Source organism: Branchiostoma floridae, chromosome 5 (genome assembly GCF_000003815.2).
Source record: "Branchiostoma floridae strain S238N-H82 chromosome 5, Bfl_VNyyK, whole genome shotgun sequence".
Taxonomy (NCBI): Eukaryota; Metazoa; Chordata; class Leptocardii; order Amphioxiformes; family Branchiostomatidae; genus Branchiostoma; species Branchiostoma floridae.
Window position 1 is genome coordinate 13416187 of NC_049983.1, and position 14488 is coordinate 13430674.

The 14488-nt window shown below is 42.8% G+C and overlaps 1 protein-coding gene across 1 annotated transcript in view; it reads right to left on the reverse strand.

The window, feature by feature from the left end:
* LOC118415713 (reelin-like) overlaps window positions 1-14488 on the reverse strand; it is a 46322-nt gene that overhangs the window by 30173 nt on the left and 1661 nt on the right. Inside the window, exons 2-17 of the mRNA XM_035820465.1 lie at window positions 9632-10521; window positions 8416-8512; window positions 5276-5462; window positions 4778-4837; window positions 4461-4531; window positions 4115-4147; window positions 3636-3708; window positions 3055-3151; window positions 2838-2889; window positions 2622-2724; window positions 2262-2502; window positions 1870-2018; window positions 1386-1537; window positions 988-1097; window positions 510-718; window positions 61-189 (exon numbers count right to left, since the gene is read on the reverse strand). Coding sequence (XP_035676358.1) covers window positions 61-189; window positions 510-718; window positions 988-1097; window positions 1386-1537; window positions 1870-2018; window positions 2262-2502; window positions 2622-2724; window positions 2838-2889; window positions 3055-3151; window positions 3636-3708; window positions 4115-4147; window positions 4461-4531; window positions 4778-4837; window positions 5276-5462; window positions 8416-8512; window positions 9632-9769 — 1901 coding nt within the window. The 5' untranslated portion in view covers window positions 9770-10521. The remainder of the gene's footprint in view (window positions 1-60; window positions 190-509; window positions 719-987; window positions 1098-1385; window positions 1538-1869; window positions 2019-2261; window positions 2503-2621; window positions 2725-2837; window positions 2890-3054; window positions 3152-3635; window positions 3709-4114; window positions 4148-4460; window positions 4532-4777; window positions 4838-5275; window positions 5463-8415; window positions 8513-9631; window positions 10522-14488) is intronic.

Below are 14488 nucleotides of genomic sequence, written 5' to 3' on the forward strand. Positions count from 1 at the left end.
CTATCATGATGCTAGAATATGTCGCTCTTAACATTCTGTACTACCCACTGTTCTACTCACCCCCTGTGAGTGTCAGAAGAGTACACTGTGCTGTATGGCCAGTGGGCTCCCACACATGTTCCTGGTAGGCACTCTGTCTGCAGCAGGGACCAGTGTCTGCCGTGGTCTGAAGAATACTCAACATTGATGCTGCAAGGCAGAATTTAGTACAGTCATGAAAGAGTAACAAATCTATTGCCCAATACTGGCATGTACTGTGCTTGTTAAAATCTTACAAGCCATACTCTACTGATATTTCTAATATTAGGACAGTGGATTGATCTGCATGTCCTAAACCTTTTCTCTAACTTCACCATCTTCCTGAGGTACAATGTGTACCCACAAAAATTCTATTTTGAAATCCATTTGTACTTTTGTTTAAACTACAAAAATGCTGCCCAAAAAAGCCCTAACTTGTCTACGAGATAAAAATGACACAAATTTATAGGTGAGGCTGAACATGGACTCACCTGTAAGCATCATGCTGGCTGCCACAGCCGATGTTCACACTGAATTGAGCAAAGTGGTCCACAGATGCTGGTAACCGTGGCAACAGCTGGAACTCGTCCACTGCCCAGACGTTCCTGTTCAGCCCTTTGTGAGCGAGCTGGCGCAGGCAGAACCGCGTGGACCGCTTCTGGGCACTGGTGGGGACTGGCACAGACACCAGAGCTGCCTTCTACATGTCAGATGGCAAAGGTGAAACACAAACCATGGGAAAATTTACACTGCATTGATTTCAAGAGGTGAATTGCATGCTATCTGTGAAACAGTAGGTACAGCAAACCTGTCTCCTTACATTCAAGAAAAGGTTTTGTTTACTAATAATTTGTAACCCATTTCTTCTTCTTCTCCAACTTTTGTACCTCCTGGCACACAGAGCAGCAAGTTTTCTTAACCTCAGCTAGTAACAATATTCAAATATTTGAATCTATTCTGGATTTTTACCTTGTAGGCATTGTAAGCCAGCCTGGTCAGCACTAGCTCAGAGCTGCTGTCTGATTGGTACACCTCCACTTCCATGTCAGGTGACTCTGCTGGGTCACATGACTCTCCACCTGAGAAATTAACAGAATAACACAGTGACTATGTCTTGATTCTTCAGTTATGAGGTATGTGATATCCTATGATAATAATATAAACAGGACAAATACCTAACAAGAAACCAAAGAAAAAGAGAAACAAAAACAAATCTTGCCAGATTAATAACCTTCTGACACTGATCACCATCCATTGGTTAGCTCTTGAAAGTCTTTAACATTATGTTGTCCTCTACCTCTATGGATAAAATAGAACTCAGTACAACCTATTCCTAAGTCTGAATCATCACATGACCGTGTACCTACCCATGGAGAAGTAGAACCTGACATTGCCCACATCCCTGGTGTCCATATAAGGAGTGCAGATGGACCGTTTGTCAGCACCAGCAAAGATGAGGGAGCTGCCGGAGTGGAGGATGCCACAGAACGTGCTGATGCTGCCTCCTTCCACCTCCCAGCTGACAGGACACAGAAGAGTTTTGAAAGTTGTTATTTTTTTCCATTCTTTATTTACATTTCCTTGGCAAACAAACTAATCCTAAGCAACACATTTGTCAGTCTTTGCTCCCATCCTCCTATCATTGCCATTCCATCTTTCCTGTGTTGTGTTCGTCCGTTGGCATCGACGTTGTACAGACTAAATTTACTGTGGAAAATTATCCAGAGTACAGCCATCCTGTTCTAGTTGAAACTAAAGTTCATTATCATTACCAAGAAAGGAGTTCAGACTCGATCTTGCTAATCAAAAATATCAGTATATTAAGGTCAGTATATTATGACTTGTACTCACCCCTCTGGCAGTTTCTCCTCAAAGTGTTCCACTTGGCTTGTGTTGTCTGCCTCCACCAGCAGGTCCAGATCCCTGGTACTCACGTAGTTCCAGTCATCCTCCCCTGTCCCCCAGAACCCCATGGCATCTCCCTCGGACTGGCAGGTGTGCTACAGAATTTTGAAGAGAAGTAATCTGACAATTAACATTGCGGAAACTAGAGCACAGCACCATGCTATGTGGAGATTCTTGAGAGGAGCAAGGGGCCAGTCCCTGGCCTAAGCACTTATGCCAGTAGGCAGGCAGGTAATCTAACAATTCAATCCAGTTTCTCCCAGAAAGACATGGTTAGATATTCTACACTATCATTAAGGGATTGATGATATCATAAAGTAAGTGATTTTCCCATGTACCTTTATTCCACCTCCAGGAAGAAAGAGCCAGTTGCCAGGGTCAATGGGGTCAAAGCTGTCCTCCAGATAGGTTGGTCTGGCTGCAGCATTGATGATGGCCACATTGTCCATGGCCCAGCATCCCTTGAACTCTGACCTGAGATGAGGGGCCTCCTGGAGAAAGCGCAGACAGATGCCGTCCTGTTGCACCTCCGCTGGTAGGTGCACCACGTGGGTCATCGTACTCCCATTGGTGGGAGCTCTGTCAATAATGCAGCAAGATGTATGTGTTAAAGGAACAGTGTAAGACTACAATTTACCTTCTGATGACATTTTTATAAGCACTACTAAGAAACACTAGATGTAACATTTGGTGCTCACCTCAATGAAATGACCTTGTGCCAGTCCAAGTCTACCTGATTGAAGGTTGCATATGAAATCATGATACTGGGGTCACGTGACTCAGATGTGCATGTCCCAGCCGCTGTAAAAAAAACAAGCAATTTCTCACAATCAGGAAAATCACAGTGAAAAATACATGCTTTAAAGCATATAAATCAACTAAATGATATACATATCGAATGTTACTTTACTTACAGATGGAGAACTGAAGAACAGAGGCTGTAGTCAGATTCAGTGGTTTGGATATCTGTGGATAGCATTAGAACAAAATTAAACATGTGTTTGATTATCTATTAAACTTTTTGTCAGAATTTAAATCTACAACAACCAATAACCAACTTTAAGATGAACCTGCCTTTTCATCAGTTTTAAACTTTCAATTTTATTAGTCATTCACTGTTACAGTACCTACCAACTGTCTGGTTCCTTTGGGTTCACAGAAGACCAGGGAGTCGTCATGTAGGACAGTTCCACACTGGTCACCAACAAGTCCTCCTGATAAATGGGACCTACACAGAGGCAGATATAGGAGGGTCAGTTGACTACAGTATTACAGCATGTTCTTATTCATTTGTCCTTTCTAGTTCTATCTTCTACGGAACAGGAACAATCATTGAAAGCATTTTTCCTTGTAGCATTCAAGGCTTCAAGCAACTGCAATCCTAAATGATAATCATATTAAAGCACAACATTAAAATATATTTCCCATTAATCATTTCCCATTTTCATGAGTGGCTTGACAGGTGTGATACTGTAAACGCATTTAAGTTCGAGGGGATTTAATTTCGCGGTAGCCGGAAAATGGACTTTTCGCGGTGGTTTTATTTCGCAGTAGCACCATGCAGTCCTGTCTCTTACTGTATGTTCGTGGTGGTTTTAAATTTGCGGTGAAGCGGCCGCCGCAAAAAAACGCGAACATTAAACCACCGCGGACGTTTCTGCATTTACAGTACTTAAAGAGTCTGCATCCATTTTGTAGGTACATGTACTCACCAAATATCAGTGTTGATATCAGTGGATGAGTCAAAGTCGTCCCTGAGGATCACCCCATCTTCATGTATCACAGCTGGGTTCAACACGGACAACAGCAGCATTGGAAACATGTCAAGAACTGTCATTTTCTTTACTTAATTGAAATCAACAGACTACACTGCTCCAAAAACTTGCTGTATGCTGCTACAAGTGTACCTTAGCCTGTCCTTACATGACCCTGCTGTTACAGCCAAGAGCTGTACAGAGAAAATGCAATCTTATCTTTACTACAAGTTCTGCAGAGTATTATCCAACTTTTGATGTGACAGCTAAAAAGTTCATAGTATAGAATTGCTACTATCAAGTCACATTGTAAATCATCTGGAAAACAATATTAGGTCTGATTGAGAACTTGAAGGATCTTGCATCTTTTTTAGATGGTAAATTCCCTTTTATTTGCACTAAGAATATCCAGACTCTTGCACATAACAATAACCTACCTAGGGATGGCCTGGCTGGTGCTTCAGTTGGAACTGTCAAGAAAGAGTAAAACATTTACATCAGACTATAATGGACACAAACATGCAAATGAGTGGGTCGCTATCTGGATCAAACTTGCAGATGTTTGACAAACAGGAACATGTTGCCTGTTTGGACAGGATGACACTTGGAAAACTACATGCTGTGAAGCCTACTTGGCAGTCTGAGACTTAGACTATCATTATATATATTATAGACTGTTCAGCTCTATGTATTGACCACTTGGATAGACATCAAATTTGATAGCCCAAGGTTATGAACCATGCTAAAAGAAGATGGTTTAGACAAACCCTGTAAGAAGCTTACCTCCATCCTCACAAATCTTGTATGCTAACATATCCTTGAAGAGGACTGTTGAACCAAGGGTAGCTGTGGCCCTGTAGTAGGAGATGTTCATTTCAAAGATTACAGGAAGAACAGCGGATGCTACAAGACTTCAGCGTACTAGGAAATTGCTATAAGTATACTAGCAGAGGGAAGGGTAGAAGCTGCTTGACTGCAATACATGTAATAAAAGTTAATCTATTTTTTTGCTCATTGCAATGTAAGCATTCTCCCAGCCATGTATAAAGTTCATTTAAATGATGTACAGGTAACAAAGGACACAATTTATGTTGACTTACAGGAAGTTGACACACCCAGTCCCAGCCTGTGGAGCCACCCACAGAAAAGTCAAGGATGACCTGGGTATATAGACAAGCAGAGTTGTAATATTACATCTCAAATAATATATGCTTCGATCCTGATCAAGTAACGTGCATAGTCCAGTGGTTATTTAGCGGCCCTGCTCCTGGAATAGAAGCTGTGAGTTCGATTCTGGCTGTGTCATTCAAACGATATGCATGCCATCGGAAAGGGTTGCAGTCCTTAGGACAGGACGTTAAGCCATTGTCCACAGTTCATTGTGCATGTCAAAAAGATCTAGGGGAATTTCCCTGGTACATGTACAACGAAACTGTAAATACATACATAGCATCTTTCTTCTCTGTCGCAACCAGTGGAATACTAGCACTCCAGTGAGCTAAAACTGGATTGAGATCACTTTTCTTTTTCTATCAAGTTCATACTTGATTAGGTTTCTCAAACGCAACAGTGCTGACGATTAAAATTGACAAATTCACCTTGGAGCCCGGCTCATGTGGGTGTGCATGATAGAGCACATGAAGTTGCTGCCGAATGGTTGGGTGGAAGAAATCCCGATGGCACTCAGGCCAAATGCGGACAGCTGGGAGGACTGTACAGCGGAGGTGGACGTGTACAGGCCAGTGATCAGGAACCCATTGAAGTCAGCACTGGAACTAATGGTCACTAGAAATAACAGCAAAATCCTCCTGAATCAGAATGGTTAGTATATAATACATAATACATACATACAGGACTACAGATAGGAATTAAGGGTAATTGTCTGTAATTTTCGTGACTGGGTCCAACAGCTAACTGGGTCTGGCAGGTTACCGGGTCCGGCAGCTCACCGGGTTCGGCAGCTCACTGGGTCTGGCAGGACACCTGGTCCGGCAGGTCACCAGGTCCTGCAGGTGACCGGGTCCGGCAGTTCACTGGTCAAGCAGTTCACCGGGTCCGGCAGGTGACCAGAATCCGGCAGCTCACCGGGTCCGGCAGGACACCGGGTCCGGCAGGTCACCGGAATCTGGCAGGACAATGGGTCTGGCAGGTAACCGGGTCTGGCAGGTGACCAGAATCCGGCAGCTCACCGGGTCCGGCAGGACACCGGGTCCGGCAGGTCACCGGAATCTGGCAGGACAATGGGTCTGGCAGGTAACCGGGTCTGGCAGGTGACCAGAATCCGGCAGCTCACCGGGTCCGGCAGGACACCGGGTCCCGCAGGTCACCAGAATCCGCCAGGACACTGAGTCTGGCAGGTCACCGGAATCCGGCAGGATGCCGGGTCCGGCAGTTGACCGGAATCCGGTAGGTCACCGGATCTGGCAAGTCACCGGAATCCGACAGGACACCGGGTCTGGCAGGCCACCGGGTCCGGCAGTTGACCGGAATCCGGCAAGTCACTGCGTCCGGCAGGTCACCGGATCTGGCAGGTCACCGGAATCCGACAAGACACCGGGTCTGGCAGGACACTTGGTCCGGCAGGTCACCATGTCCGGCAGGTCACCGGATCTGGCAGCTGACCAGATTTTTTAAAATCTTGGCATTAATTGTGAATAGTTATAAAACTAAATTCAATATGTTGAGGTTGGTATCATTTTAGAAGTTGTCACAATTCATACAATTTTCATTAGTGCATGACTGTATCTCTGAGTTCAGCTGTGTCTATGTTGATTTCACACAGAGCACCCACAGGCTTGATCGACTACATGAAGCTCTCCAGTGTCCTTGTGAAGGGAATGAGTTACCCTGAACAGAGTCAGGAGTGGAGTAGATAGGACTGGAGACAACCTACTGAAATGGGGACGGGTGAACTCAGCTGCCCAAACTATGGGACGCATTACACGGGACTGTATTAGGCCCCAACATCTCCAGCCGGGACCTGCTAGAAGCTAATGAGAAGGCCGTGGCCTGGCTGCAGTGCTAGCGTGGAGCAATATGATGATGACCCACACATTTCAAGCCCCACATTTTACTGGATCAGCAGGAAGGTGGTAATCAACAGCAACCAGCCGACTCCATAAATGTGAAACCCTCTCCTGCTGCTTCCTGTTTTTCAGCTTTCCATTTCAAAGTTACGTCAAGAAAAACAACTCTGAGTTGAAACTGTTTCAGCTGTTGTTGGACCACCAACAGTTAATATCTGAACTCCCAGAGGGATACAGGCATACATGTACATATATGGAGGAGATTTGACAGCAGAAATATGTTTGTGTCAAATCCGATCAATGGACAGGAACAACCTGTTAAACCTCCTGCCCATACATTTAACTGTTTCATCCCAAACCTTGCCATAATTTGCGCTTAGATTCCCCATTTTTGAGCACATGTTACTACTTGTAGATTGATATACGTACCCTCTATGTCCTTGTAGTGTGGCATTGGCAGATGTAGTAAGAGAAAACACAGATTGAACTCTGAAGTTGAGCTTGCATTCAGTTATTGTACAAATTGTAGCCTCAGTCAGAGTATCTCTACTGAGTGACTGGAACTGCAGACACTGCTAAGCTGCTAACTGGCCATGAACACTGGCTGGAAGACCAGCAAGTTGGAATCTCTGGTATCAACAACTACAACATAAAAGGTGTAAAACTTTATACCCTATCTCCAACATGTCAAAAACCTGTCAAACTCAAAGACAAGGTATAGTCGATAAAGCGTCAGAAGGATGACGGCTGAGACTCAACGGTTTACCGGTTTCGACCTTTTATTCAAAAGTCTTCATCAGAATGACAAGAGAGTGGTACCGCACTGGCTTTTATAGCCTCTACTCTAGTTAGGGCAGTGCGCCCTGAGCAGTTAGGGCAGGAGATAGCCAATCAAAGACAAGGTATAAAAACATCTGACATACCCATATTTAGACAACTGGTGCACATTTATGGACAGTTTTACATAGTTTCTCCGGCTGAAGGTGCCCTACACCCAGACAGTACCTGCCCTGCTATATGCCCCTGCCCTGACCTGTACATGTACCTTATGTACATGTGTCCCTTTAGCCGTGAACCTGTGACATCGTAGGTTACAGTTCAGCACGAAATTGGGGCGATTATCAGACAAGAATGAGACCCAATTCTACACACATCACAAATTTATTTAAATGCATGATTTTCATAATTTACAGAAATACAATTTAACAAAAGTTGAAATTATTGTTCATTGTTTTCTTTTTCCTCCATCCCTTACTGTATGTAAATTCTTGAGCTTCATGATTGTAATTGACAGACAACAATGAAGTTGGCTATCTTTAAAATTAGCAAAAGTCCTTTAAATCCCTTGTTACTTGAACTTGACACTTTAAATGATTGAATTTTTGATTACAGAGACTATGGCATGAAGGTGACATATCACAATCTAACTGAAAGTGCGTGCCACCCAGAAGTGCCTTTTCCCATCCATTACATGCATGAGTACCGTATTGTTTAGCCTAGCCATGGCCCGTGTGGTCATGTTAACACCCCACAGTTTACTTGGGAATGGAGCCATGGCTGGCTGGTCTGCAGGGCCAGATATCAGCCTGGGAGATTAACAATACGGCTACAGGTGTGGCTCAAAGCCAAGTTGTGGGAAAAGTTACAGCTCATTTTGTTAGGAAGAAAGTTTAACTGATTATGGCAAAAGAACAATAAATTGTTTTTCCTACCTTGATACTCATCCCCTGGTACATATTTTGTTGGAGATCCTTCAATTGTCACAGAGAGGGCCACTTCCCCTGTCTGGAAGTCTGCCAGCTCATGGCCCTGGTGGAGAGTAGAGAACTTAATTACTACAATCATGTATGGAACTGTATACATTGTAGTTAGGAAGAAGGGGATAGTAGCTGCCAATCTTTCTGCAACATTGCTGGCAGGTGCAGCCATGATTGTAAATACTAGATACACAGCATGGCAGGTGTAGTAGCTGAATGTTCAGGTATACATTCTGATACCATATGTTGCCCACCCAGATGTTACACTGTACATGTACAGGACTGGAAAGAGTAATAAGGCTAGCAGGAATAGGTGGATCATGTACATAATATTTAGAGAATGATAAACATGACTTCTGTGATAGGTACAGGTGTAGTCGCATAAGCCAGCATTCAAATCATATGTGTTGATAAAGCAGTCTACCCAGTAACTGCAGCATTGCTATATATACATGTATTTTTTTGTCAGATCAGCAATTACGGGAACCTTGTCCACAGTATGTTCTACATAGAAGACCATAGAAGGCAAATAAGAGTTAAACCTGAGCTTGCGTAGGGAGTAGTAGTAGAATTGAACATCTATATGTACTTGGACAGCCTTTTTTCCCATTGAACAAGCCAAACCTGTGTACAGTGGCCACCTGTCCAACACTATACCATTGGCCACATTTCCACTCTCCTATGTAGAGTTGAACCTGTATCCTAGAACTCCACCAAGCAGAGTTTAAGGACAAGGGTTGTGTAGAATGCTACCAGTGGACTAATCCCATGCTGTAGTGATTGCATGAAGTTATGCATTCCAGGGCTATAGAAACAATGATGGGTGCTGCCCTATATGCACCATCTGGCGCAGGAAGGTCTTTAGCTTTTAACATGCAGAAGTATACAATATCATAAAGAAAAAATGGATCGTTCATTAATGTTGATTTACAATTGACAAGTAACCTTCCTTACATAGACTTATGGAGAATTCGTTCTTCTAGCTGATAAACAATTTCATGGTATTCCAGTGTTACCAAGTTACATTTGGCATATGAACTGAGTTTCCTTATCGGAAAGACAGAAAGGTAAAATTAATTTTAACTCAATACAACAGAATTCTTAACCCACTAAAATGTATGCTTTGAAGGACTACTCTGCAAAGCTTAAATGTATGAGATGTAGATCTTACCTGGTAGTTACAGAGGAAAAAGAAGGGGTTCATCCGTGGATACAGGCCTTGTGCGTCCCCAACATGTGGCAGCAGAAGCAGGACAGCCAGCAACATTGTCACAGATGCACAGATGTATGCACGGTACTTTTCCATCATTCAGTCTACTTCCATTCAGGTTCCTGTGCAAGCCACTTCTCACTTTGATCCACGCTTCAGACTTAATAAGCGCTGCAAATGATAAAGTATTTTGTCCTCTGGCCAAAAAAGTCTCTTTTTGTGCTTTCTTGCAAATTTTCAAGGAGTAATTTACGGGGACGAATCAGGATTTACGAGGGCGTCCTTTAACGGCTTGTCCAAGTCTTTAACCAGATTTAATGGCCGTTTAACTTGAACTGGCGCAGAGAAATCCCTCTGGGACCGTGGCACAAGGAGTCTGAGGAAAAGTCAACAAACTGAAGTCATCTTAAGTTTCCCAGGCTGGAGGACTGGGAGAGATACCTGATGGTTTAACTTGAACTTGTGCAATCCCTGGAGGAGTTCTCTGGGTCGTGGAGTTTGCAGACCTGCACGTGGGTTTGTTGAGAGTAATCCTAATTGGCAGATAGACTTCACCTCAGAAGTTCGCAGAAGTCTACACAAGGCAGGTAATCCTCCGGGCAGAATCTTTGCAGTTGAACCAAGCGGAGAGGTGAACCACTTACGCTATTTCAGAGGGGATCGTTCACCAGTGGGTCTGGGGTCTGTCTTGTCAAGAGGAGACGGCACGCAGACACAGACGACTGAGTGTCGAAACTGTCTCCCAACACTCCGGGTACGTCAGTAGTGATGCTGTGCAGGTGATGCTTCTGTCCAACACCTCACGGTTCAACGTACTCTGTGATCTTTGGAGCACCTGATTCTGTCTCTCTCTCTGCAGCAAGAACAGAAGTTCAAAGAAAATTGAGTAAAAAAATCACATGGAAACTTGCCTGACAGTCTAGTCCGCACACACTTGGTGTAATGTAACACACTTGTCTGTAAGACAAAGTCAAGTACTACTTGAAGTAGGTGTGTCAGTAAGACTTGTCTCCCCAAGTAGTGCAGCTTTTAAGGAGGAAGTCTGTGAGAGGCTGGAAATGGAGATATTGCTAAGGATGCTTACAGAAACTCCTTCTTACTGCGTCAATCTTTGCCCTAAACTCAGGAAAACAACTGGCGTCAGCTACACTTGGCGATCAGCGAGACTGTAGTGACGAAGTGGGTCTAACGTTTGTGGCTTCCCGCAAAGCTGGTTAAGACAGGATAGACGTTAGGATTTCCTTGTGAAACAACCTCATCCTGCAAGGCAACAGGTGCCAGGAATCATTTCTTCTTGTCTGTATTATTGGTGCGGCCAAAATTGAGTGTAAAGACAAATTATCAATTGCTTCCTTGCTTGCTAAAGAAGCTCTTCACTTACCTGTACTCAAAGCTCTGGGAGACTTAAGTTATGGGAACGAGTGTACAACAGTCAAAGGCAAGGTTCAACCAAGGACGTTCTTGGTTCAACCAAGGTCAAAGGTCTGTACTGCTCACCTGTTAAGTGTTCAAAGGTTACGTTGATCACACTTCAACCTAAACAATGAAAACAATGGACCTTGACATTGAAATTTTGGCTCTTGGATATTCAGTTACACACCCTTTTATACACATAACCCGAATGATTGCCTTGCTATGCTCCAAAAATAGTCCCAAAAAAAAAAGTGTTGGTCATTCTACGTTCAACTTGTTGTTGTGTCCGCACTTTGTCCGATTAGTTAGTCAGCACGCTTATCAGCACAAAACACTACATCCTATTGACCTAAACAGTGCGAAGTCAGGAAGTTCGTAAACAGAGAGATTTTTGTCAGAGGAAGGCAACCTGCGTAACTAGTCCCTACGACTTCCTACAAGTAAGGGCATTACAAAACTCACATACATTAATTTGTACCGCCCCAAAAGAAAGAGCAATTTTTTTCTACTTGAATGTGTTTAAAGAGCAAGTTTGGTCATATACAAGGCCATATACAAGAAGTCCTAGGGTCGTGTTGTTAGCAAATACCGTCTGTATTGCTCAGACTATATTCAGACTTGATTCACAGCAAGAAGTAACATATACTGCCAGCCAGAAGTAACTGAGCTTGTGCCTGACAGAAGCAAATGTTTGTCCAGACATGTTAAGAATACCAACTGGAGAATACATGAACTAAGCTAGGTTCAGCAGAGAATGACCCTTGGTCTCATGGCAATGTGTACATAAACCTGTCAGGTTTACAGTCAATATAACAATTCTGTAAAGGACAAATTGTCAGAAACAACCTTATTGGGTCTGTCAATCTTGGCAGAATCAGTACTGTATTACTTCACATGTTCTGCGTGGGTGGGAGAGCATAATAAAGATCATTGCTGTTGAAAGGCATGTCCACAACTTTAATGTTACCATAGTTAGCCAAACAATTCTAATGACACAGGGTGTCATGAATATTAGCATTCATGGTCTGTATCAAAATCAAATTTTCTGTTAATCTCAATTGTCAATTACTAGGATTTGACTAGTCCATAATGTAGCCATGTATTTATCTAATATAGGTGCAGAGTCTCTTTCGAAATAGCGAAGAGGACAAAATAGTCTTGGCTGTTTGGATACCAGGCTGTCCAGAAGGATCTTCTTACTACATGTACATACTAGAAGGTTAAAGAGAAGAGAAATTAGCAAGCACACAAAGTAACATAAAATACACACACACAGAGTAAAAAGAAAAAGAAAAGGAAAAATTTGGACCAATACGAGTCTTACCAGCTCGAGGAGTTGCTAGATGTGCTCAGTGCGACACTAACTGACAGCAGAAGCAAGTCTTACTTCTGAAGGAAGACAGATGTGAAGAGGAAGCTGGGCCACTCCAGACAACCTCTTACCCCAGATGCCTAGTGAACCTGAGGGGAGCATGCCACTCACGGGTCCAAAGTTACAGTTCAGCAGAAACTTCAAACAACGAGAACTAATCTCTGTGTTCACAGATGTTAGAATTACAAGTTAGTGTCATGCATCACTTGTCAGGAGCTTAACAGTAATTATTTTCGTAGTTAACCCTTGGCCATTAAACACTGAATGAAATACTACCTGCAGTAGTTCTATCCAGCAACAGAATGTTGCACTTTAGGGAAAAAGGATCAACATAATTTATCATATTGGAGTTTTGTAAGCTAGATAGAAATCTTGTAAGCCTCCAGGGTTGACTTTTTAGAGTTGCTTGTATGTTATGAGTACTGTTTATTCAATATAACCATTATGGCAACTTGTCAAAACTTAAGAGGCAGTTTGTAATTTGTCCAAGCTTTCTTAAGGAGTTGAAGTAATATGTCTTTTCACAATGGAGGTTTAGGGATATCTTAATGGTAAGGATTGGTATGCTGTTTGATAGCGTATTTACGAATTTTACAAAATTTAAAGTTCTGACATTTCCCTTTTGGAAAATATACATTGTATACAATGTAGAACTGTACACAATGGCTACAACATTACCAGACAAGGTACTTACAGCAGATTCTGGGTACAAAGAAAAAGATTTACTACAAGCCCTAGGATTGCTACAAGAGGATTGGCAGCTAGCCTACAATAGCAGTTAAACTGCCCTGGTATAGTCTAATGTGGTAGTTGTGTCTCCCCCTGGCTTCATTAGTACAAGATATAAGCCCTTAAATACCTCTACAGGTCAGAGGGTCACACAAATGAGACAGGATTGACAAAAGACTAACAAACTGTTGACTGAGGTTGAATCAGACAGAAGTGACTCTGAGGAGAGGAGTCCAAGTTTACCCAGAGCCTACCTCAGAACAAGTTAATTGCATTAGGATAGTGCAAATATTGTTTCCTTTCAATCTTTCAAGTCATGACCTTGGTGACAAAGAAAAGTGAGTATTTATACCAGGCAGTCTTCAAGTTCAATGTCATGTCTTAGGAGGAAAGCCATGATGTCATGTTTCAGAATCTTAGTCACTGTCACTCTGTGCAAAATTAAGTGTAACATGTTACACATTACCACATTACCACAGGAAATGCAGACTCAACATGTCTTGTCAAAATGTCAAGTTTCATGATGACTTCAATGGCAGATCCACAAAAAACACAAAGAACTCAGTGTGTACAAATGGCCTGCATGCATTGAGACACAGCCAAGAAAGCTCAGTGCATGTCACAACTTTTAGGCTGTCCAATCCTTCTCAATCCCTGACACCTGTTTCAAGCCTCAGTGCCAAAGCAAACTGCGAGCAGCAGGAGGGGGAAGAAACAGTCTTGCCTGGCTGCAGTAATCCTGATAAAGGTCCTACCTGTCCGCAGCATGTGTTCCTGGGGGCTGGTGTGAAGAAACACTGCTAATTGCCATACTAATTGCCCATACATCACCAAGGCACACAGAGGGAACAAAGTGCCCTTGCGATAAGGAGTCAAAGTGGACAGAAGGCGTCTACTGTAAAAAGCTAATTTGCTGCGCTCAAACTTTCCAAAAGGCGAAAAATGCTTCATCTAGTATCCAAAATCATTCTTCATTACTTGTTACAAGTAGGAAATTGTTCTTCTTTAGAGATTATTGTTTTCAGAACTTCAGTACTGAGATTCAGACCATTTTTATTCCTGTAAATAATGTGACATACTGTAGACAATACACACACAAGCAGCAAACTTAAGGTATTCAGCAGGGGGAGGTAAAAAGTAAGGGACTCATAACATAGTTGTGGTTGTGAAGACCTTCATGAACCAATGTGGCAATACCATCTTAAATTTCTCAAATAAATAAGCCCAACAACCTTTTTCTACAGTGTTTCAAAAGATCTTACAGTTACAAAAATCATGACAAATCAGCGATTGTCAATAACAGA